We start from the raw sequence: 24,990 nt of genomic DNA, 5'->3' as shown, positions 1-24,990 counted from the left end.
CAGGTGAGAGCTGCTGGTGCTGCAGGAGGGAGCTCTGTGCCCTAAAGGGACCAGGTGAGAGCTGCTGGTGCTGCAGGAGGGAGCTCTGTGCCCTAAAGGGACCGGGTGAGAGCTGCTGGTGCTGCAGGAGCTCTGTGCCCTAAAGGGACCGGGTGGGAGCTGCTGGTGCTGCAGGAGCTCTGTGCCCTAAAGGGACCGGGTGGGAGCTGCTGGTGCTGCAGGAGCTCTGTGCCCTAAAGGGACCAGGTGAGAGCTGCTGGTGCTGCAGGAGCTCTGTGCCCTAAAGGGACCAGGTGAGAGCTGCTGGTGCTGCAGGAGGCAGCTCTGTGCCCTAAAGGGACCAGGTGAGAGCTGCTGGTGCTGCAGGAGCTCTGTGCCCTAAAGGGACCGGGTGAGAGCTGCTGGTGCTGCAGGAGGGAGCTCTGTGCCCTAAAGGGACCAGGTGAGAGCTGCTGGTGCTGCAGGAGGGAGCTCTGTGCCCTAAAGGGACCAGGTGAGAGCTGCTGGTGCTGCAGGAGGGAGCTCTGTGCCCTAAAGGGACCAGGTGAGAGCTGCTGGTCCTGCAGGAGGGAGCTCTGTGCCCTAAAGGGACCGGGTGGCTCCCGGCTGGGGCAGCCCCAGTGCAGACAGAGCTGCACAACAAAGGGAGCCTTTGGGTTCAGCACTAAAACCCCTTCTGGCAGCAGGAGGAAGGCTGAAAAGCCAGCTCTGGAGTAGCTGGATGCTCTGCTGAGGTTCCTGCCACTGCAGTCGTGCTGCTCCTTGTGTTCCAGGGTCAGAGGCACTGGGCTCAGGACAGCCACCCTGCCCAGGCTCTGGGATGTGCTGGGCCGTGTGTGGGCAGTGTCCCAGCCCATTCCAGACTGCCCTGGGCTCCTGTGAGGGCTCTGCTGGGCTGCATCCAGCTCCAGCTCTGTCTGCAGGGCAGGGCTGGAGCAGAATGGGAGCCTTTGTGCAGAGCCAGGCCAGGCTCAGTGGGACACACACGGGGCTGTGTGTGCAGGGCTCCTGCAGGGATGGTGCTTACTGTGCACTCTTAGACCAGAGGTTGTTGTCACTTATTTATTGATGTATTTATTGTTATTATTTAGTGAAGCCAGCGTGTTTCCCTGGTGGAGGAAGCACCAGCATGGACTGAGCTGCACTGGGACCCTGCCTCCAGTGCCCCAAGCCTGCAGGTGAGAGTGTAAAGAGCTTGAAAGCTGCTCTGTAGAGATTCATGGACTATTTCCTCAGCTCTTTCAAGATGGTTCTGCAGGGCTGGGAGTGCTTTTCAGGGTTCTGTGCTCCCTTGGGAGAAAAAGGAGGTAGAAATGCAAGATGTAGGAATAAGAGAAAGGGGGAAGAGAGAGCAGATAGTGAGGTGGAGAGCTCCCCTTAACCAAGTGTTGCACACTGAGGATGGGAATTCAATTGCCTGTTGTTATTTATTGTGACCACATCAAATTCAAAGCACTTGAGTATTTAACTCACTGTGGATTCAGAGGTGAGTCATGAAGCAGAGCTGATCTTTTATCTTGGCCATGCTGGTGAGAGGTTTCTTAGCAGGAGTCTGATTTCCACCTTCTCTGTTCTAATGGCATTGCCATTCTCAGATCATTTTGTTTTAGAGAAAAGGACAAAATGAGTAAAACTGATGCTGCTGAGGCTCTCTGCTATGGCAGGCTCACGCCCTGCTGCAGGGATATTCTGAATTTTCACTCTCCAGACAGAGCTAATTCAGGGAGAGGGTTATCTCCTCACTCTGCTTCTGTGGACACTTCCAGGGGGATTCTCACTGCTGTTGGTGAGCAGGTCCCTGAGTCAGGCCTCATTTGGCACATCTTTGCCAAGAGACAAAGTGCCATTGGTGTGAAAGGCACATCCTGCAGAGGGAGAGTTTGGGTGGGAGTGCAGGGGAGTGCTCCCAGGGCTAAGAACTTCCAAAAAAAAACCCCAAAAAAGAAGAATCCTGCAAAGCTCCAGTCTGCATGTGGAAGTGGATCTGATTTTCAATTTTCAAGTTCACTTCTCCTAATATTTCTGGGTAGGGCAAGCTGGAATGGGCTGAAATTTGTGCTGTAAATAGGATCATTCACAAGGGATGTACTTTGCCACAAAATCCTGTTCTGCCCAGGGGCCAGGCAGCCCCTCAGCCCTGGAACCATTTGTGGTGCTGGGGTGCTTTTCTCTTCCCACAGAGGAAGAGTCACGTTTGAGAGAAGACAGATCCTTGTCCCAAGGATGATCTTGGAGCCAGGGGCCTCGAACAGAGGCTGCTTTTGGAGCAGGGATGTGGAGATTGTTAATGCTGGAGAGGGAACTGACTCATCACATCATCAATTCTGCTCCTCTGCCAGCACAGCACAAAACCTCCTTTATCATCTCCCTCTCTTCTTCAGTTCTCTTTTAGAGGAGTTTAGAGCTGCTCAGGGCTCCTCCTGCCCAGCCTGTGCCAGCTCTGTGCTGCTGGCTGCACTCTGGGGTGATGCAGCCCTGAGCAGGAGGGCTCTGCCCATCTGGGCACAAGGCAGGGGTGAATGTGAGCTCCTCACCCTGGGGTGAATCCTCTGTGCAAGAGGGATTCACCCATTTGGGCACAAGGCAGGGGTGAATTTCATCTCCTCACTCTGGGGTGATGGAGCCCTGAGCAGGAGAACTCTGCCCATCCTCAAGGACAAGGCAGGAGTGAATTTCATCTCCTCACCCTGGGGTGATGGAGCCCTGAGCAGGAGGGCTCTGCCCACCCTCAGCACAAGGCAGGGGTGAATTTCATCTCCTCACCCTGGGGTGAATCCTCTGTGCAAGAGGGATTCACCCATTTGGGCACAAGGCAGGGGTGAATGTGAGCTCCTCACCCTGGGGTGATGGAGCCTCTCTGAGCAGGAGGGCTCTGCCCATCCTCAGCACAAGGCAGGGGTGAATTTCATCTCCTCACCCTGGGGTGATGGAGTCCCTCTGTGCAGGAGGATTTTTCCCACCCTCAGCACAAGGCAGGGGTGAATGTGAGCTGCTCTCACTGAGCTGCACACAGAGCCCTCAGGTGCAAGGAAACTCATCTTTCCCTGAGCCCTGGGGCTCAGCCCTGCAGTGTGAGCTCAGCAGCTCTGTTTGGGATGCAGGGGCACAGGAGGGCTCTGGCCATGGGGTGGCCCTGGGGCCCAGCCTGTTCCCTTTGCTGGAGATTCTCTGGGCGTGCCAGGCACTGCTGGGAGAGCTGGAGCTGCTGCTCTGCCCTCACATCTGCCTTTGATTTTCAATCAGAGCTGCCTGGGGAAAGGCCAGCTCATCTACAGTGCTCAGGGAGGGTTTTTGTTTGTTTTAAAGGGGCTGCTTTGAGCCAACTTCAGTACCACAGAATTGGTTTTTAATACACTTTTCCCCCCCCTGAATTAGAAGTACTTTTGGGTATAGAGTATTTCACATGGATCTTAGGGGGAATTATTATTCACCATGATTTGTTTGTATGTTAAGAAGGCCCAAGACCCTCCTGTAGCAGGGGCACAGCAAAATGGGAACCCAGTGGTCCTCATGGTGCCAGGGATGCTCCTGGGGAGGTGCTGCCTCTGCTCCCTCCTCTGGAGCCAGGGAACCTGAAATTTTCACTTCTGTGAGAAGCAGAGGAGGAATTGTCCCAGGTTTTATGTGAAACTTCTGGCACTTTGTTCGGGCTGGTGTCACATCCTCTCCCATTTGTGCTGCTGTGGCAGATGAGGAATTGGCTTTGTACTGAAGATCCATGAAAAGTCACTGTTTAATCAGGAACTTCAAAGGAGCTGGAAAAGGATCCATCTGTGATTCAAGCAGCTCAAGCTTTAGGGGACAAGTCTGGTACCAAAAGGAAAACAACAGAAGGTCTCAGATCACAGAGTTTTCACTCTTTTATGGCAATTTCTCTGTGAATTGCACTAACAGAAAGACTGGCCTGGAACTAACACAGGCTGCAGAAGGACCTCTGGTATTTCTTGCTGACCTTTATTTATCCAGGGCTTCATTTGATTCTTTAAAAAGAATTCTCTGAGTGGAGCATCCAGTTCCTGCTGGAAATGGCTGAGCAGTAACCCCTGGGCAGGGCAGGAGTTTCCCTGGGAGTGGGGCAGGGAGCACATCCACCAGTGCCAGGAAAGGACAGAGCAGGCACAGCCAGCCCCTGAGCCCAGCAGAGGGGCTGGGACCATCCCAGTCACACCTCTGGGCCCTGTGCCTGCCTTTTGTGTCAGTTAGGGCAAAACCTGGGTGAAAATCCTGCACCCACACAGCCTTGGGACTCCTGGACCCCAGACACCATTTCACCATGGATAAATGTGACCTTTCAGTCTGCTGGAGTCACTTCTTTTTTTCCTTTTTATAAATGATTGTTACTCTATAGCTGTTGATTTATATTTTCTATAGCTGGTGGTTTTTTGGCTGAAGGTGCAGGTTTTAGTGCTGAAAATCCACGAGCCCCAGCCTCGCTGTGCCAGCAGGTGTGACAGGCAAGAGTTTGTCAGAGAGCTGGTTCAAATACCTGTCAGAGAGCTGGTTTAAATATCTGGCAGTAATGACTGTGTGCCTGTAGAGCAAAGCCCAGCCTGCAGGAGCCCTCACCTCCTTCTGCTGTATGGCAGAAGCCCAAAAGGGCCCTGGTGCTGGACAAGCTAAAATCCATCATCATCCTTTCTGGGTTGTTGTGTTTTTGCCCTCAGAGGCTGTGACTGCAGGGCCAGGCTCCTCTCTGCCTCACGTGGACAGTGGAGCACTCAGAATTTTGCATCTCTACTTGTTTCAGTCTTTGTGGGACATTTTGAGGGAGCTGGGACAGCTTGGCCTGTCTCTTGTGGTGTCTGTAGTGACATTACCAATGCAAGATGAACAATTTTAGCTTTTTAAGGTTTTTAATTGCAATTTAAGGGTTTTTAATTGAAATTTCTTTCCTTCCTCCATGCTTGGCCTTCTGAAAATGAGTTCCTTTTTTTAAAAATTCTTTTTTAAGGAAGGAAGGAAAAGCGTTGAGCTTGTGTCTGGCCCTTTCTGTTTGAACAGAGCCCTGTGTGTTACCCCCCAGCACACAAAGGGGCTCTGTGCAGGGAGAGCTGCCTGAGAGGCTCCTTGTTCAGGATCCTCCATCCCTCCTGCAGATGGGGCAGATTTGCACCAGGGGAGCTGGGGAAGGGAGCAGCAGGCTCTGCTGGCAGGGAGGGCTGGGGTCATTGGTTCATTTAGAAATGAAGGCATGCTGAGGAGCAGAGGGAGAGCTGCCAGGCTGGCTCTGCAGGGCGCTGCTGGCACGTGGCAGTGCCACAGGGACGGCCCAGGGCTCCTCAGGTGGTGTGGACACTGGAGCCCCCTTTGGAAGATGGGACTTGTGAAGGGAGTCCAATGGTGAGACATTGCTTGGACAGTAAAATCAGTTCAAGGAAATAATGCCCCTGCTGCACCTGCTGGTGTGAAGCCTCAGGACCTTCACCAGGACAGGAAGCCATGGGAGCAGTTTCAGGTCCCACTTGGCTGATTTTCAAGCAAAATAAATGCCAAACACATCGGGGGCACGCAGGGATGAATGGGGAATGCAGGGATGAATGGGAATGTTTTGTGGCTCAGCAATTCCTCCTCCTCCTCCTCGAGGGTCTCAGACCTTCCCCTTCCCTGGTGCTGTGCTGGGTTAGTGAGGGACCAGGCCAGGCTGGGCTGGGCTGTGCCAGGAGCATCCTGGGCTGGGCTGAGCTGGGCTGAGCTGGGCTGGGTTGTGCCAGGAGCATCCTGGGCTGGGCTGTGCCAGGAGCATCCTGGGCTGGGCTGGGCTCAGGCTGGGCACTGTCTGCTGCTCCCTCCCAGACCTGCAGCTTTCCTGGCAGTATCTGCTCAGCAGGCAGGCCATGAGGAAGCCTCTCCCACTCCCAGTGTGCTGGTGGTTTGTGTTAGAGGAGGAATTGCAGCTCTTGGCTCTGCTGGAGAGGAGCTGCTCTGCTTTCCGAGGCGTTGCTCCTCGGTGAGTGTCTCCAGCTGCTCTCCCCTCAGCCCGGGCACTGACTCATGCTTTTTGCCATCACAATAAGTCTGTTTTCATAAACAAAATTAAGTGTGCTGTGTTTATTCATTAGGGAGATTTGAAGTCTCTCAGCAACCAAGAAATATACTTGGTGGGATGATCTCCTCTCCCTACTCCCCCTTTTGTCTTTTAACAGCTGAGTTGGAAGAGAAGCTTTGGGAAAGCCCTGGGTCAGTGTGTGCTGCTGGTGTGCAGCACCTCCAGGAGCCTCAGCCACTGCCAGCTGCCTCTGGACAGCTCAGGACTCGGGCTCCAGAGAGGGGAATTGCAATGGCACAGAGAAATGCTATTGAATAGGATTGAGATTGCTGAGAGACAAATGGAACTAGAAACAAGTTTCAAAGGATGTAAATAAGACTGGATACTTTAGAGAAATGGAATGTGAAAGATGTATTGTAGTAGGAACTTATCAAGGGTAATTTTAGATGATTGGCTTTAAGGCATTTCCAGCATGGTGTGGCTAAAGCTGATAGGCCAAGGAACACTTATAATGTATTGTAATTAAGAAATAGTTTTTGATTGTGATGGTGTGAATTATAACATCTGTATTGTCTCACCTTTCACAGGAGACTGAAAATGGAATAAAAGTTTTTAAAACTCCTCTCTGGGTCAGAAAAGGGCATAATCCAACACCCCAGGGCCCCTCCATGGCCAGGCTCCCCTGGGTCCCTCGGGTGGGCTCCCAGCCAGGCTGTGCCCAGCTCCCTGCAGATGGCACTGCCACCCTGTGCTGCAGCAACCCGAGGAAATGCATCCTTCTGCTGTTGGTGAGCAACAGGTAAAGGGTTTATTTTAGTGGCTGCCCCCGTGCCCACCTGGATTTGGCTTAGTTTGGTCTGTGGAATAAAGAGGTGCCTCTGTGCTGCAGTCACCCCCAGTGCCTGCAGCTCCTGCAGTGCCAGCCTCTCCCAGCAGTCCCGGGTAAGTGATCCCTCAAACCTCAGCAATTTTCTGTGCAGTTTTGCCCTTTGGGTCAGTAGGAGCTCAGATCCTCTGCTGGGCCTTTGCCTTCCCAAAATAAAATAAATTCAAGCCCCTCTACCCCGGGAGCTGCTGAGTTCAGAGGAGCAGCCAGTCCCAGTCAGGCACAGGGATGGGGAAGGTGAGGATGGTGCTGGGTGGGAGCTCCTCTTCCCTGTGAGGAGCAGCCCAGTGAGCCTGGCCACCTGAGCAAGCCAGTGATGATGTATGGAGAAAAGAATCTGCTCTGAAGCTGAAAGGCAGCTCCTTAAATTGCCTAAATTACATCTGTATTTCAGGGAAGAAAAAGAAGCTGTAAATCGCATATTTACACAGCGGAGCACGCGAGTGCTCATATGAGACCCAGATGTTCATTAGAAACATGGGCTTTTCTGCCTTGCTGCTACCCTGAAACTGGGAAAACTCAGCTATGTTGAAGGGTTACAAAAGAGCGAGTTGAGTCTACAAAATCCAGGAAATTTCCCGTTAAGACGAAAAACCTGGGGTAGTGTTGTGGTGCTTTAATTCAGCCCCAAGACGTAAATTAAAGCCAGAGGAGCAGGTCAGGTGCTCAAGTTCTCAGAGCAGAGCTGTGGAATTTCCAGGTTAAGTTACTTAAATTTTCCTGTTGCTGAATAAAGCTGAAATCCTGTGTGCCATATATTTGCTCATCATAAAATGTTCTCTCCTAGCCAGTAACAGCTTCTTTGTTGGCGAAGCCTGTCTGGTTCCTGAGGCTCCCAGCCTTTGTGCAGGGTTTGGGACTTAAGAACTTCCACATGGCCCCTGCTCTGAGGCTTTTGTGAATAAGCAAGGCAAAACACTTGCTCCATGGCCAACAAATGCATGGAATATGGTTTGAATTCTCTGGGTTTAAATGCAAAGGATAATATTGATTTTGTTAAGGTAAATGTCTTTAATTGGACGCTGCATAAACTCAGCTCTCACTGGGCCAGAATGGGCTCTGGGCATCCCTCCAGCACAGCAGTATGAAAATGTCTCTTTTAGTGTCTCCAGCAGAGAAATGCAGAATTAAGATTCAGATGAAAAAAAGTGAAATGGAGTCCATCCTCAGACTATCAAAAAGCATCTACTGCTGCAGAAGGACATTTACATAGGTGGAAATGACTGCTTTATTAAGGTCAAGCCTCTGCAGTACCTGTTGGTTTGGATTGTTTGGGGCTTTTTATTGGGGTGGTGAAGATAGAAAATGAAAAGAGGGAAATGAAGAAGTCTCAGTGTGACCAGTCTCAGGCACAGGACCCGACCCAAAGGGGAGCTGAGCAGCTCATTAGTGATGAAATGCTCCATGCTCTGCAATCCTTTTGCACAACCATTGCTGAGAATTTCTGAGGGTGACAGGACAAGAAGACAAGTGGGTGACTCAGCCCCCTGATATTCATTTATCAAAGGCAGTAAAGGTGTTTGAGAACAGACTAAACACTCTCGCAGCAGATGATGCCCTTTCATTTATTGCTAATCTACCATAGTACAGGCAATATATAAAAATACTTTACAGATAGCAAAAAATCATTACATTGGAGGTTAACAACGTTGTTGTAGGAATGTAAATGATATAAACCCCTTTTCAATTGTGAGAGTTGGGTTTTTGAACAGGCAACTTGATTCAAAAGACATCAGTTAGGATGATGTGAGTGACAGTGCTTACTCATGTGTCAAAATATGGCTTTACCTGAAGATCCAGGGCAGGGAGGGCTGGCTTGGGGGGAATCACTTCATAATTACACACTCAGAGAAAAATGTGAGTGCCGGGCAGGCCAGCACTGCTCAGGCTCCCTGTGCCCAGGTGCCACCAGCACAGCGGTGCCCCAAGCAGAGCCCATCCTGCAATAACTGCAGGTACCAGCAGCACATCTGGGCACTCCGGGGCTTTACAAACATTATGAATTTCTGAGACTTCTGGAGCTTTCCACCCAATGTTGCTGTTTTAGGAGTTACAGAAGGAAACTCAACCCCCCCAGGTAACTTTTTGCATTTGAGGACATCTTTGCAGCATCAGCACCTTCAGATGAAATTTATTGCAATGTGCAGGTACTAATTTATATTTTTGTACCGCTGAAACGACACAAATGGCTAAAAAGCCTTAAACAGACCAGGGTGGGATGGACACTGGCTGGTAGCTGCAGTTGGTGTCAGCTGGGAGCCCTGCAGTTAGAACCAGCAGATATTAAAGACACAGATGCCAATCTGATTTAAAACATTCCAAAAGGTGGATTATTCACTGTGAACTGAGATGAATAAAGAATTACAATCTTCCACGTGTGATGGCAGAGTGTTGCCTCACAGGTAAGAAACCACTGCAATGTAAATGATGAGGAAAAGAGTTGGTTTCTGGAGAATTTTACAATTCACCCCACTGAGACCCAGCAGTGGCATCTCTTCCTATTGCACAGGAATATGGAACATAAATAACAAACACTCAGAATTGCAGCTAAACTGGAACATCAGATCATTTTAAGTGGTGTAAAAATTATGAGGATCTGAATGGGTTTAAGATTTGAAATTAAGACAGTCATTTTCCTGAGTCCCATCTGGCAGATCATTGTTCCCTATTAAGTAGCAATTTGGAAAGAAATGCAGGGGAAAAAGTCAGATTGAAATATTTAGAAACATATTTCTGAAGCATTTAAAGCTGTCTTTGAAGTCTTTGGGAAATTTATCAAATACATCTTTTTCTTTTCTTTTTTTTTTTTAGAACAACGACAATTCAACAACAATTGCATAGAAAAGTAAGAAAATGAAAACTGATCCTTTATAAATACAAACCTTAATCCAAAAGTTGTTGCATATTTGGTCAGACAAGAAGCACAGTCACTTTTGTTGCAAAGATATGGATTACAAAATGCACTTTAAAAAACATGCTAGCTACTTTGAGGACTGGTCTAGATATGTTATGAAGCAGCAGCTTTTTATACACTGGAGAATAACATAGTGCTGGTTTTGGAAATCCTCTACATTCAGGAACTGCTGTACTCCTACAGAATGGAGGGGTACATATTTACATGGATACAAATAAAGCAAGTGCAAAACCCATGACTCTTCTACATTCTTTCTCCCAGTAAAAACAACATACATGAGACACTTTCACTCCTCTGCTGTTGCTCAGATCTCATTTTTTGCTCATTCTCATGGAGAAAAACAAAACCAGGACTTTGTATTTCATTGCAAGTATCTTCACAAGCAATTCCTCTCCTGGCAAACTCGACTTCCAACACTCATAACTGACAAAAAAAAATCTTCCTGATATCTGCCCACTCCCACTCCACTCTCAGACTGTTTACATATCATGAATGATGATTTTTATTCTACGTATATTTGATGCAGAGTTTATAGAAGCTCATCCTGTATTCGCAGCCAAAGCTCGGATGGAAAAATGGAAGTTAAAAAAAATACACACACACAAAAGACAAATAAAAAGAGATGAACTTTTGAGTTCCAACATGAACTTCACATGGTGCAACTTTGATGGAAAATGCATTAGAGTTGTTCACCCCGCAGACAAGATATTTGTAGGCCTTTGGTACAATGGCAGGAAGGCACTGTGGTGAAACATTCAGATAACTGAGGAAAGAGAGAATTTCCTCATGTGCAAATATGGCTATCTTCCAGACAAAGTGAGAACAAATTGCTCACAAAATGCTATTAACTCTTCCAAGGTTAAGCTCGTGCCTCTACAGAGAGAAAGTTGTACTAAGTAACAGAAATACTAATACTGGAAAAACTCTGCCCAGCAAGAACAGGAAATAATTTAGTACTGTATATATTGAAACTCTTCAGCCTAGCTATATATTTTAAGATATCATTTTCCTTTTTAAAGAGACAACGATGCACAACACTACGCCTGAGGATGCTCCTTTTCTCCGGAAATAAATACAAAGGTGGTTGAAGCTGAATTGTTTAACTACTGCTGCATGGAAAAGCAGACGGGGCAGCAGAGCCTGAGCTCGTGCAGCTGTGGCTGAAGCCCTAAAATTCAGAATACATGGGGTGAAGCCTCCAAGCTGAGCTGCTGGGAGACAACACAGGAGGGACCCGGCTCTGCACGGGGTGTTCATTTCTAACCATGGATAAAATAATGCACCCACGGAGAGCAGGGCATGGCCTGGGCTGGCAGGGACCCCAGGCACAGCCAGGGCCACCCTGCCACGGCAGGGACACCTCCCACTGCCCCAGGGGCCAGCCTGGCCTCGGGCACTGCCAGGGATCCAGGGGCAGCCCCAGCTGCTCTGGCAATTCCAGCCCAGCCCCTGCCCACCCTCCCAGGGAGGATTTTTATCCTAATTTCTGATTTAAAGCCATTTGAAGCCATTGCCCCGTTGTCCCGTCACTGCCAGCCTGTGTAAAGAGCCCCTCTCTGTGTGGGTGTATTATATAAATGACATTGTGCACTGCATGTGCACATAGATTAATACCTATGCATTAAAGAGGAGGAGGGAATACAGCCAATGCAAGCGTGCCTGGAGCACCTGTAGCACATTAAAAACCCCTTCCCCAAAAAAAACCCCAAACAAAAAACATCAGCCCCAAAAAACGGGAAAAAAGCCCTCAAACCCTAAAAAAAACCCTCCAATCAAACAAACAAACAAACAAAAAAACAGGCAACAAAAGAAAAAGCAACCCCCAGAAATAATCCAACAAATCCAAACCCAACCCTCTGTTCCCCTCTACAGCAAAGAGCCTGAAGAACACATGAGCACAGTGGAAATAATCTGGTGTATTTTGGCTGCAGGGCTGTGCCTGCCTGGCTGCCCTGGGCCCTGAACAGCCTTTGCTCCAAGGTTTCAGCTACTCCTTCCTTTGGGGGTTAATTTATTAAAAGGACATTTCAGCCTCAACAACGCAGAAGGCAGAACTTAAACACTGACCTTTCCCTTTGCTCAGATCCAGCACTAGATTTTACTTCCAACCCCCTTTTCTAAATTGATATTGTCTAAAAATAAATATGCAAAAAATTATTCTCCTAACTTGATGAGTAGTTGCTGCAGACAATCACCAGAGCAGCAGCAGCAGCAGCACATCTCACATCTGAAAAGACCTTCCTGGGCTTCTTTCAGCTTCTATTTAAAATCCAGCAAAAGAGAAGGTTCTGCCAGTAATCTGAAGATTTTTTTTTTTTTGTGGATGGGTTTCTGGGTTGTTTTTTAAATTTCTCCTATACTTTACAGGTTGGATCATGGAAAATGTTTGATACATCCAAGTATGAAACTGGGGAGATGCATTTGGTCTGTTCTTTTACTCAGCTATAGCACAGAACTTCTGACAAGGCAACTTTTGGCCTTTAGAATATGTCAAAATTGTCTCATTCATCAGACTGCACTAAAAACCCCTAATATGTGTCAGATTCTGGCCCAGTGACAGCTTTTAACAATCCAAAATAGCTTTTTGAGGCGTGTGAGCCAGTCAGGCCTGCTGAGTGCTGCCTAACAGGAATTCCCCTCTTCAGCAGGGCTGGGCCTCACTTTTGTTTCTGGAAAAGGCAGCAATTAAAAAATTAAAATGAAAATGAAAAAAGGCCATTTTCAGCTGTGCAGGTCCAGGCTGGGGCTTGGCCAGGGCACCTGCAGGGCAGAGCTCACCAGGAGAGCACCAGAGAGGCACCCCAGGAGTTCGGGGATACAGGGAACTCCTTTGGGGGTGAAAGATCTGAACCCCACAAAGCAGGAGTAGAAGCCAGGGGTGCCACTGATGCCAGGGTGGGATGTGCAGGGCTCTGCTCTGGGTCTGGATCTGAGCTGGGCTGAATCTGGAGTTCAGAGCTGCTCTTGTGATGTTCAGACTTCTGCTCAAGAGCCAAATTTTAGCTGAGCCCCAGGTCAGGTGTTCTGAAGAACCTAATGCTTCTGTCTCCCACTCTAACCCCAAGACCTTGCAGAGTTTAAGCTTTTAGTGGCAGAAAATATATTCTTTCTGATAGTCCTGAAGAGATTTTTGTTGGACCAAGCCATGCTGTGCAGGTATTGTGCAAAACCTTTCTTGAGACATTGGGGAACCAATTTTGAGGCTGCTCTGCTGTATTCCCATCCCCTCACTCCTGCTGTGAGCAGTGGACACTGCCAAGTTTACTGTGCCACAACTGAGAACTGGATTCATTTCACTGTGCTCTAGAGCAGAGCTCAGGCTCTGCATTCCTGAAAATATCAGCATTCCTTATTTATAAAACCAGGAAAGATTGCTATGGAATTCCTAAAATGTTATGGCTATCTTTTACTGTACACTGGTTACCCACTCAGAAGCCTTTTATCCCTGACTCCCTAAATATTCTAACTTGTACAACTGCAGGTGGCAGTGGTTACCTGGAATGTGCTAAGCAGGAGTCAGGACAGGATATTCTAACACACGAAGCAAAACATAACAGAATACTAACTCCCATGGAAATGGAACCTTTCCAGGAATTGCTGGTAGCTTTGCAAAGCTAAAGAGGCCAGGTGAATATAAATAAGTGTCTATTTTCTCTGGAATGTATGGCTTCTGTAAGATGCAATTATTTTCCTCTGCAGCTCGGGTGAGTAAATGTTCCAGCTGCTAAATGAGACAAGTTATGAGCCAAGAGCAGGTTCTACATGAAAAGAAACAGCAAAAATTTGTTAGAGAGAAAATATCTAAGGTGTGTTCATATACTGCCTAAATACTAATAAGGATCAATCATAAAATCTTTGGATTTACTGTGACTCCTATATATTAATCTCTGGTTTACCTGGGTTTATTTTACCTTGGGGCAAGCATTTGCAACTGCTGAATTGCTCTTTTCACTGGTTGGCTATGAGAATCCCTCTCTTTCAAATTCCTATCCAATCTGACAAGAAAAATGAAGAAAACTGGATTGAGCTGAGATCTCCTGTTTGAAACACCAACCCCAGTGCTCAGAGCAAACTGGCTTTGATCCTGGACTGGCTGAAGGCTGAGCGAGCTTGGCTGCCTCAGTTCCCTGCAATAATAATAACATTTCTCAGGAGGGCTTTGTGACCTGCAGGGCACATCACTGTTGGTGCCCTGCAGGATGGTGCTCCTGTTCCATGAACAGATTGCTGTGTTCCCTCTGCCCACCCCCAGTGCCCTGCCCAGGGCACGGCTCCTGTGTTCCCCCATGGACGGATGGACGGATGGACGGATGGATGGACGCACAGACAGATGGGCTGCAGCAGGCTTGAAGTGTTTCCTCAGACAGATGCTCTGTTCCAGGAGAACAATGTGATCTCTGGATGGAAGGAAGGGTGTCCTGCGTGCTGTTTACACGCAGAGGTGCGAGGTGCTCAGCCAAGGCTGTCACTTGGTGCCAATTCATTGTTCCTTGCACTGAGTCTCTGCCTGGAGATGAACTGCAAAGGAAGCCAGAGGTTGCAGGGGCACTGGAAGGATCTAAGAGGTCACTTGTGGAAGGATTTGGTAAAAGTTGTCTCACAAATCTCTTCTTCTATGTCTGACTTCTGGCAGGGAGTCCGGAAAATTCCTTCCTGATAATTTCGTTAACTGGGAAATAAAAGAAAGAGGAGGAAACATTAAAGCACTTCCAACATCAGGACAAGTAAAAAGTAAAAGCAATCCTTGGGCAGTCAAGCTGCAAACATCCCCTCTGCATTCATAACTCAATTTCACTAAAATCTAAATAAAAGAGTTTTAGGAGGGGAGGGGAGAGAGGGGTTTTTTTAGGAAGGAGGGGAGAGAGGGGGTTTCACTGTATTCACCATGATTCAGGTGCCATAGAACAGAGAGAGGGTGTGCCCAGGGCCTGCCCCAGCCCTCACACACCCTGCCTGGGCCACAGGCACTGCCCTCACCCCAGGGGAAAAGGAAGGAGCATCTCTAGCTATCCAAGCATTCCAACAGCTTCACTAGGCTGAACGAGAAATACTTTAAAGAGAAAAAGGCCAGGTTTGGAGGAAATACAGTGGACAGTGATGAAAACACAGAGGCTGCAATTCAGGTGAAAAAGTTTGCATTTGGGTGGTTTATGTTTGGAATTTTTTAATCCCACTCTAGACTCTAGCTGCTTTACATCTCTATTATCATTTATTTGCAGAGTGGAGCACAAACACCCTGCATTGTTTGTGGGAGAGGCTGGGACAGGACTGTCAATAAAGCTCAAGGGAAGACACTGAAGACCTCTGCTATCTGTTTAAAAGTCAGAACAATATCACTTTAATTACAACAGCCAACGTCTCCTGGGAACTTTCCACACTCACTTGCCTAAAGCACCCTCTGGCACCTCCTGGAACAAGAATTCTCTCTCTAGAATTCAGGTGCTCCCTGGAATTTAGGTGCAGAAATCTCTGCACTTTGATTAGGAGAGCCCTAAACCATGAGCACTTGATGCAGAACTCCAGAACTGCCTTTTTGGAGCTCCATTTCACCTGCAGCCCCTGCGTGCTGTATTCAGCACAGTGTGCAAACTGCCCAGTTACTCTAATTTGCCTTAAAACAAGAAAACTGAATTTTCTAGGTTCCAGACCCCAGATCTAAATGACTTCTCCCTGCTGATATTTAAGGGCTGAAACAGGGACTAATTCAAACCAAAGCAGGCCCTCACCCAAGACTGATTAATCCTCAGGTTTGCAGCTCTAAGACTCCTCTATATTCTACCAAATTTCTAATAAATGTTTATGAGAAACATTAATTAACATAGTATTAACTTACATAGAATTTCAGTACTTCCCCCTATCTAAAAGGCCTGGTGCCTAGTCTCTGGCAAGTCTCTGGGAAGGGGAACACATGAATTAGTTTTTAGTATTTACAATTCATGGTTTGAAATCTCCTTCCTCTCTGCATGCTGGGATTTGTCTCTGAGGAAGTAAAATCTGCATTTTTTCAAAGCTCCATGTTGCTGCTGGACATGGGGGGCTCAGAGATCCCACCAGTAACAGCCCATGGCTCAGCTCTTCCCAATTCTGGCTGGGAGATGCCTGATTTGAGCCAGACTGGGGCCTCCTGGAGATGATTTGGGCGAGAAAAGCAGAATTCCTGCCCAGCATCCCACCTGCCACTGCCAGCTGCTGGCTCTGGGGTGACTTGAGGCAAAGGAGGAAGGTTTGGGTGCTCGGGCAGGGCTGCTCTGCAGTGCAGGGCAGCAGCCAGAGGGAGGGGAGGTTGGTCCAGCCTGAGCAGAGCCTCCCCTGCTCACTCACAGCTTCCTGCCTGCTCTACCCAGGAAATGACAGGAGCAGGTCTTCAATGGAAAGTTTTCACAGCCTCAGCTAAAAATAGCAGTGAGGTAAAAGAAGTGGGCACCCACTCTTAGAGGGTCATTTCCTTCTGAGAAATAAGTGGGCTGAGGCTGCAGGCAATTTATTTATCAACACACTTGTTTGTGCTACCAAAAATACCACAGATGAGTTTTACCTATCCCTTTCATCTACTACAGTCATGGAAATAGCAGAGCCAGCAGTCATCTGCATCTAGGAAGGGTTAAATATGAAGTGAAACACAGCAGATAATTCAGTGGGGCTCTCTGAAGAGGCTTTGAGGGTCCAGCTTTGGTTGTTCCCTCTTTAGGGCCAGGTTGGATGCTGTGGTGAAGTGCTGACTCAGCCTGCAAACTTCACTTTCCCTCCCCTGAGGTCAGCAGTGGCTTCTGTGGGCTGAGGTTACAGGGGGCTGCAGCCTGAGCAGGGCTGAAAGGTGCAGGGGAACAGTGTGAAGCATGAACCCCATGGACAGGCACACCCAGGACTGCTCCCTGCCAGCTCTCCCACGTGGAAATTTGGGGTTTTTGTGAGAACCTGAGTGTCAACAGCTTCCTGTTATCAGCTGGCCTGAATGCCCCACAGCCACCCTGAGCTTCACCCAAATCCAAGTGGTGAGAGGAGTGTTAGGTGCAGGTGAGGCTGGGCATCACTAGAGTGTGTCAGGGCTTGTCCCAGCACTAAACCCCACAACCAGAGTCCCTAAGGCCAATTAATATGTAAATAAATTAACAGGAATGATCCCAAGGCATGGCTGGCTCTCCAAGCTGGAAATGACCTCCAGCCCAAGGCCAGTGAGATCACACATCCCTGGGGATCTGCTCCAGGACTGTGTGCCCACAGCCAGGGCTACCCAAGAGACCTGGGCTTCCACAGAAGGCTGCCCCAAACCAGAAACAGCCTGAACCAAATCAGAAACTGAGCCTGAACCAAACCAGAAACTGAGCCTGAACCAAATCTGCCTGGAGCAAACCAGCAAACTGAGCCTGGACTAAACCAGCAAACTGAGCCTGCACCAAACCAGAAACTGAGCCTGAACCAAACCAGAAACTGAGCCTGAACCAAACCAGAAACTGAGCCTGCACCAAATCTGTCTGAACCAAACCAGCAAACTGAGCCTAAACCAAATCTGCCTGGACTAAGTCAGCAAACTGAGCTGTGCCTAAACCTCAGAGGAAGCCCAGAGCATGTGCTGAACCTGCTGGTCTGAACTCCCAGCTATCTCTTTTTGGCAGTGTGGTTAAAATGTATCTCAAGTATCAGTTGTCATTATTTGCTCATTTCTGGCTGAGAGGAACAGGAGATGATGTGATTAATAAATAAAACATTGCTGTTTAAGGTGCCTGGCACTGGTTGCTCTGGAGCACACCACTATTGATCTGGTTAATGAGAGAACTGATTAAATGAGGCCACAGGCACATATGCAAAGATAATGAAAAATTAAATCATAAAGAAAGATATTGAGATCACAGCTGCCAGCAGCCTGCCTGGGCACCCTTCAGCATGTCCTGTGTCACCTCCTGCTGCTGTAGGAGTGGGACAGAGCCCAGGGAGGTGACGCAGAGGCTGCTGGAACTGTGGGGGCAGTCTGTGTCCCTGGTGGGCATCAGCCCCTGCCCCAGGCCCCACTGACAGCCAAGCCTCCCCCTCATCCTCCCAGCTGGAAACTGGGCTGAGTTCCTGTGGGGTGACACTGGGCTGTGTCCCAGCAGCCCAGAGACAAAAGGAGCCCCTTGAGGGGGCAATGTCACCCTGTGAGGTGCCACACTCACCCCTCTGCATCTGTGCCACCCCACGGATCCCCCTGGGTACCAGGGGTGCCATGGGTGCTGCACACAGGTGGCACTGACCCTCTGGGGACAATCCCATGGATCCCCCTGGGTACCAGGGATGCCATGGATGCTCCACACAGGTGGCACTGACCCTCTGGGGACAATCCCACAGATCCCCTGGGTACCAGGGATGCCATGGATGCTCCACACAGGTGGCACTGACCCTCTGGGGACAATCCCACAGATCCCCTGGGTACCAGGGATGCCATGGATGCTCCACACAGGTGGCACTGACCCTCTGGGGATCCTGCAGCAGTTTGGGGCTCCTCAGGAAGGCAAAGCTCAGCCCCAGAGGCTCCTCCCTGCAGTGCTCCATTGTCCTGCCATGGCCAGCAGGAACTGGGACATGCAAAGCAAAGCCCTGGGCAGGAACTGGTGCAGCAAAGCTGACCCTGGCTGGCAGAGTGCCCTCAAACCTGCCCTGCCTGGAAGGATGGGATCCTCTGGATGCTTCAGCCCAGCATGCACAGCCCCACCTCTCCTTCCCTGCCCACCAGGCCCCAGCTACCTCAGGACAGCTCTGTGCTACACAAGTGGGGAAGAAAAAGAATATTAAAATAAAAAAAATAAATTAAATAAAATTAAATATTTTAAACCCTCTACGCCAAATAAAAAGGTGGCATGACTTCTTAATTGAAAAAATAAATAAATAAAGGTTAAGAGAAACACACAGCTGGAGAAAAGGCAGAAAAATACCAATTACCTTTCTTTTTGATTGCTTGGATCAAAGATCACAGTCATTCTTTTTCATATAATGTTTTGTATCCAGCTAAGGTGTGTATCTATCAGCTCTGAAAAAGATTTGCAAAACCATTTTTGAGAAAAAAAGGTAACCTTTGACCTATGCTGCATGGCCAAGTGTTACAGCTTTCACTACTCTTCCACTTTGTGGGTTAATTTCATAAAAGGACATTTCAGCATATACAACACACAAGGCAGAATTTTACCCCTGACCTCTCTGTTTGCTCAGATCCAGCAGCAGATTTTACTTTTCCCCCCCTCTTTTCTCCACTGATATTATCTAAAAATGAATATTCCAAAACTTACACTCCTAGATTGGTGACAAGAGTGAAAAGCTGATGATTTGGTCTGAGACTCCAGAGGCCTGAGGGTCCCTGGGTCAGACTCGTCACTGCCTTTGCAAAATTCACTTCTCTGGTCACCCCAGTGCCCAAATAAGATCCAAGGTCAGTCCCTTTCAATTGAGAGATCCAACCACAGTGGCTGTGAAAATCAGACTTTGCCTTAATTGCACAGAACAGGAAAGATCTGAGTAAAGAAGTCATGAAAGTTACAGTCTTTGCTTCAAATGCAAGTAAGGTGAATTATTTTCCTCAGGAAAAGGCAGTATTTAAAATTTTGTACCTTTTTTAAATTTCCTAATCTTTTTGGATTTCTTTTGAATTCACCATGAAAGCATTTGGCACTCCTGCAAAACCATGTGGAAAAAATAATAAAAATTCGCAATATTAAGGAGCAAAAAGTGCTTCTTAAAAACCAAGTTTGGAGTGCAAGATTCAGAAGTGTCTTTGCTGCTGGATTTCAGGTGACTATATATAGAAAGGAAGTATTTTCCTTGGCTCCCAGGGATTGTGCAGCCACGTATCATGCCCTGGAACCTCCCACTCAGTACACAGCCTATTTTATATTCTGCATCCTGGAAAATCAGCTCCTGCACACGAGAGCACAGCGACTCCCTGGCTGGGAAATACCAGTTTGGGTGCACCAGGCACAGGGAGCCCAAACCAACAAACTGTGCTGGGGAAAAGTACTGGGAGTGCGTGGGGTTGTTTTAGAAACCAACAGCAATTAAAGGCTTTTTTCCTGGAAAATGGGGACGTACAATCACTGAGGTGTTCTCGGTGTAAAGGTTTAATTACACATCAAACCCAGGGCTCCCTCCTCACTGAAATAATGCCAAGAGATGCACCCTGCATCTGCCTTGTCCTGCTTATCACCCACAGAGCCTGTGTGACCCGAGACCCTCCTCAACACCCTCCAGCCCAGCAGCAATCAGCTCCCCTCCATTGATTAAGCCAACTCTTGGAAGAGGTTGCTGACCTCAAACTAAGTGGCAACTCAAGTCCCAGGATGCATTTTTGCTGTGGGAGTATCAATAGACTCCAAAGCCATTGGCATCTTTCCATGAATTTAGCAACAGAATGCAGATATCTGATGGAAAACAGAATCTAAATAAAATGCATATTTTTGGCTAAAGCCCATCCCAACTGAAATCAATATCTGAACTGCTCTGGATTTACAGGATCTGGATTGCACCATGACATTTAAACATCCTTCCCTTATATTTCAGCACAGTGCCAGAGTGAGGTGCAAAAATTAAAACAATTGGTATCTTCAGTATTGTCCTACCCAAATTTAACAGTAAGCTGGGTGTGCCTGCAAGAAAAGAGCAAAAAATAAAGATAGCATTTCTGCTAAAAACATTCAATGCCCTAAATGCACTGTAGATCAAAACCAGCAGGAAGGAAGTACTCAAAACACAAATCTGTCTGTGACACCACCTCAGAAACACTAAAGGTTCTCTAAGCACTTTCATTATTGTCACTGTACTTCCAGAAAAGATCAAGAGCCTCAAAGCTGGCAGGAAAAGTGACCCAGAGGGGAATGGGGGGACTCCAGGGCTGGGAGCTCTGACATCATCCTGCCATGTGGCCCTGGCCAAGCATCCCTGAAGGACCAGACCTGGTACAGATCTGCTTTGGGCTGCAAAATGCACAAAGGCTGGGAGGTCACACTCCTGGAACCCCAATAATCCCTGCTCAGCTAAGAGAAAACAGCCTGAGAGGTGACAACCTCCACAACACGAGCTACACCCTCTGCAAATCCACTCTGCTGTGTGTGGGGATGGAGCAGAGAGCAGCACCCCCAGGAGCCCTGCAGCAGTGTTTTAAAGTCCTTAGGCAGGACTTTAGACCCTTGAGAGCCCAAAGCACCACCAGGTGCTCAGCTCACACAGGCAGGAGGAGAGTTAGAGCACAAATGACACAGAAAATGGGGCAGGAGGACAATTACAGCACAAATGACACAGAAAATAGGGCAGGAGGACAATTACAGCACAAATGACACGTTCTCCTGCAGAAACAGCTGCCAAAGGCGGCCCTGCATGAGCTGCAGGGAACAGTCCTAAGGCTGATGGGTGCCATTTGTGGTGCTTTCAGTTATCTCATCCATTTGATCCCTGTTTGAATCCACTGGGTTAAGTTTTCGAGGCGCTTTTCCACGAGCCAGGGAATTGTGATATTTGCAGGCACACATGCACACACATGAGCTGGGATTCTATCCTGGCTGCTGGCTACCACAAAGAGCAGTTGTTGCTCCAGAGGGTGATTTCCTGTTTGCTTGATGGATTTCAGTATTTAGTCACCACTTTTTTCAACAGGCAGTTCTAAGATTGGTGCAAGCCCTGCCTACACATGCACTGGTGGAAGAAGGGGCACCTTCAGGAACAATTTCAGGTCCTTTTCCTCCTGCCCCAGCAGGTTTCAGCAAGTGCCTGTGGGCAGCCCTTGGAGCTGTTCTGCAGGCTCAGACTCCCTGAGCTGGGTTTGGAGGGTTGTGTCAGACCCTTGGAGCAGAGCTGGGAGAGGCACCTCAGCAAACTGGGGTGGTTTTGTTTCTTTAAATCTCATGCTCTACACCCTTTCTCTGCCCAGAGCACTGCAGACACTGACACAAAGCCAAGGATGGTGCTCAGGGTGGCACCCAGGGCCAGGCCCTTCCCAGGTTACTGACCAAGGACTGGCTCTGGGTATCAATGCCAGAACTACATGGGCATGAAACAAAAGCTCCTGTATTCCTGTTTGCTAGGATGGTGATAAACATCCTGTGCTTTATCAGGTAAACCCCTGAAGCCTGTTCAGTCACCACACAGGAGGCAGAAAGGGGCTGCAAGGAGCTGAGCTGGCTCTGTGCAGCTCCTCCACCAGTGTCAGCAGCTGCTTTGGGAAGAGTACCTTGAAAGTGGAAAACTAGATCAGCCTGGGTGTGATGAGGAACTCCAGGCCACCGTGGATTTGGTTTGTAGTAGCTTTCCATAACAAAGTCTTTTTTTAACTGACTTTCTTTCTGCTCACATATATTTAGATCTGACTTTCATTCTGCAGCACTCTGATGCCAGAGAGTTTTGGCTGCAATTGCAAGGAAGGGACACGTGTTTGAGTCATGGAGTTGGCTCTCTCTCCTTGATACTTAGTGAGTTACTGAGAAAAGATGAAGTTTGTATTTAGCTTTAGTTTACATGCAACAAGACCAAGTAAAATATTCCAAGTAGAATGAGCACATAATAAATAAATACACAAAAACTTATACCAGAAGGGGATGGAGTTAATTTTATAAACCATGTAACTTGGCTAAACCCATGCAGAAATACTAGGCTGATGGACTGAGGCGTAGGAAACACAAGGCAAGAATCCTCATTTTGTCACTGCTAACTCTTGACTGTGCTGCTGCAAAGCACAAGGGTGAAGTGTGCTCCTGTCTGGTTTACTGTGCATGGCTTGGACCTCAGGGATTTGAGCCACACCTGCTGAGATAAGCAGTGTCATTTGGTACTAAGACACATTTCTTTTAGATCAAAAGCAGCACAACCAGAGGAGGCTGGCGATGCAGCAGCACCTCGTGGTTTAAAACCTGATGAAATTGGAATTGGACACCACAACACCCCTAAAACAGCAACTGCAGGGAAAGCACACGAGCAACAACTCTCTATCCACGTCACTGTGCAGTTTCATCATTCTCCTAAAGTTAACCTATTTAGTGGGGCAGGGTGAGTCATTCAGCAAAGTGATTCAAAAACAGAGAGAGAAAAGGGAATGGAGGTGAGAAAGGCATTTTTTACAGGAAATAATTGGGGGGAGGGTAGAAGAACAGCTACAGCACGTTCAGGATTAGCTGAAAGTACAAGATAGGCAATGCTGCTGCTTTTTTATTTCTGTCACAAAGGAACCCCCAGAACAAATATTTAATTGAGGGGAAACAAACCATGTAACAAATATTTAATTAAGGGAAAACAAACCATATTAAGCCTTCCCTTTAGGCAGTTTTGCAGGGGATGAACAGTCAATAATGGAATCTTTTCCCTCCCTTGAGCTCTAGTGCTTATGTCTGTTAATCCACAAAACTATTCACTGGCTCTAATTCTCTGGCATCTTATCTTGTGCTGTGTCTTCACTCTGACACGTCCCCTCTGAAGGGCTGTGAGCCCTGCAGAACCCCAGCCTCTCCCCACTCCAGCCTTCCCTCCTGACATGTCTGAACTGAATCCTGAGCCTGGTTCTCAGGGGAAAACAGCAGAAAATCCCCATCCTAAGGTAACAGGGAAGATGCACAAGTGGCCTGTGAGGAATTGTGCCAAGCAAACCCAGCTCCCCTCTGCCCAGACATGCAAATCTCCCTCTGCCTGCAATTCCTCTGCTGGACAAGCAGCCCCAGCCCAGCCAGCCTGCACGGGGCAATAGCTCCCATGTGCTTGATTGTCAGCAGGACCACGGGCACAGGCACCACACTGAGCAGGGGAACACACAACATCACTTTCGCACACGGATTATTTCTTCCATCATGCCTCCACATCCTTCCACAAATGAATATTTGGGAGAAGATTGTTCCCCCCTTTGGGCAGAGATGGGCAGCAGCTCTGCAGTCCTGCCAACAGCAGTCCAGCACTTGGGGGCTGCAGTTACTGCTCCCAAGGCAGCTGGAAAGCAGCCAGACCATGAAATATTTAACTGCTTACTGACAGAGTGTTACAATTCACATCTAATAATGTCAAGGAGGTGCCACATACAAGATACTGTGTGCCTGCCCACATCCAGCTGTTTGCTCTTATTTTGCACTTTGACTGGAACTCCTTTGAGGGAGGAACTGCTTTTTTTAACTGTGGAGTCAAAGCAGCATCTGCCACAACAGAGTGCTGGGGTTTCTACCATAAAATAATGTACTAATAAAAATACTATACAATACTATGGGGTACATGTACAAATCAGAGAACACGAGACAGACCTAATTATAAAGAGACAGGGATAACCGGGAAAAGGAGTGCAAAAGACCAGGGGAGCAGATACTGTAACTGGTTTTACATCTTGCCTCAAGAAGGCCAGGAACATCTGACAGTAAACAGCTTGAGAGAACAAGAAAAATGTTATCTGCATCATCCAAAGCCTTCAAACTTTCAATCTGAATCAATGGCATGAACAAGAAAACTTTTGTTTTCAATACGGAGAGAAGATGAAAGAAAAGAAAAAGCATTAAAGGAAAGAGAAAAGAAGGGCTATCAATTACCAGAAACACAATGAGCTCCTCCATGTCCAGCAGAGGTTCACCTTTAGCTGAAGTGCAGCCCATACTGCTGAGGTTGGGCAATTCCCAATAATGAATTACAGCACAATAGCAATAACCTCCATTTGTTCAGAAATTAGCCCTCAATTATTTCCAGATCTCCTGCAATTAGTTCAGATATCCCAATTCCAGATCAAGATGCAGGAACCACCACCCAAAGAGACTGCCCCAGGGAATCCTTCCCGGGGTGTAGTGATGAGCATCCCCAGTTTCCAGCTGTGAGGTCTGGGGCTGTGTGGGTCCCCAGGCCAGGCAGGCAGGAGGTGAATGCTGTGCTCAGGCAGTGTCCCAGGGGCACGCTGCAAGCTCTGGGATACCTGGCAGGCGCATCCTGATCTCTCCAGCTGTGTAACCACGTTCTCCTTCAAACACAAGTGTGCTCAGCCAGCTCAGAGCTCCGTGCCTCATATTGAACCTATTACTCTGCATTTAACCATGCACTGCTACGCTTCCTGGGAGAATTCCAACCCAACAACAGCGCCCTTGGAACCACAGCATGATAAAACACCCTCCTGCCCGAGAGAAAGATCAAACTTGCTTAGCTTTGATGTGATCTCATTGGAGCCCAGCACACACTCAGCAGCAGTTGGCAGGCTGGGAACGGGGATTCATTGGGAATGCTGTCTGTCCTGCAGAGGGA

The 24,990-nt window shown here is 48.1% G+C and overlaps 1 protein-coding gene across 1 annotated transcript in view; it reads right to left on the bottom strand.

The window, feature by feature from the left end:
• Window positions 1-8,415: 8,415 nt before the first annotated feature.
• NFATC2 (nuclear factor of activated T cells 2) overlaps window positions 8,416-24,990 on the bottom strand; it is a 78,616-nt gene continuing 62,041 nt past the window's right edge. The window contains exon 10 of the mRNA XM_036396037.2: window positions 8,416-14,455. Coding sequence (XP_036251930.1) covers window positions 14,400-14,455 — 56 coding nt within the window. The 3' untranslated portion in view covers window positions 8,416-14,399. The remainder of the gene's footprint in view (window positions 14,456-24,990) is intronic.

This window comes from Molothrus ater, chromosome 17 (genome assembly GCF_012460135.2).
Source record: "Molothrus ater isolate BHLD 08-10-18 breed brown headed cowbird chromosome 17, BPBGC_Mater_1.1, whole genome shotgun sequence".
In the NCBI taxonomy this organism is placed as follows: Eukaryota; Metazoa; Chordata; class Aves; order Passeriformes; family Icteridae; genus Molothrus; species Molothrus ater.
Note: the sequence above shows the minus strand (reverse complement) of the source record. Positions and strands in the feature narration are given on the sequence as shown.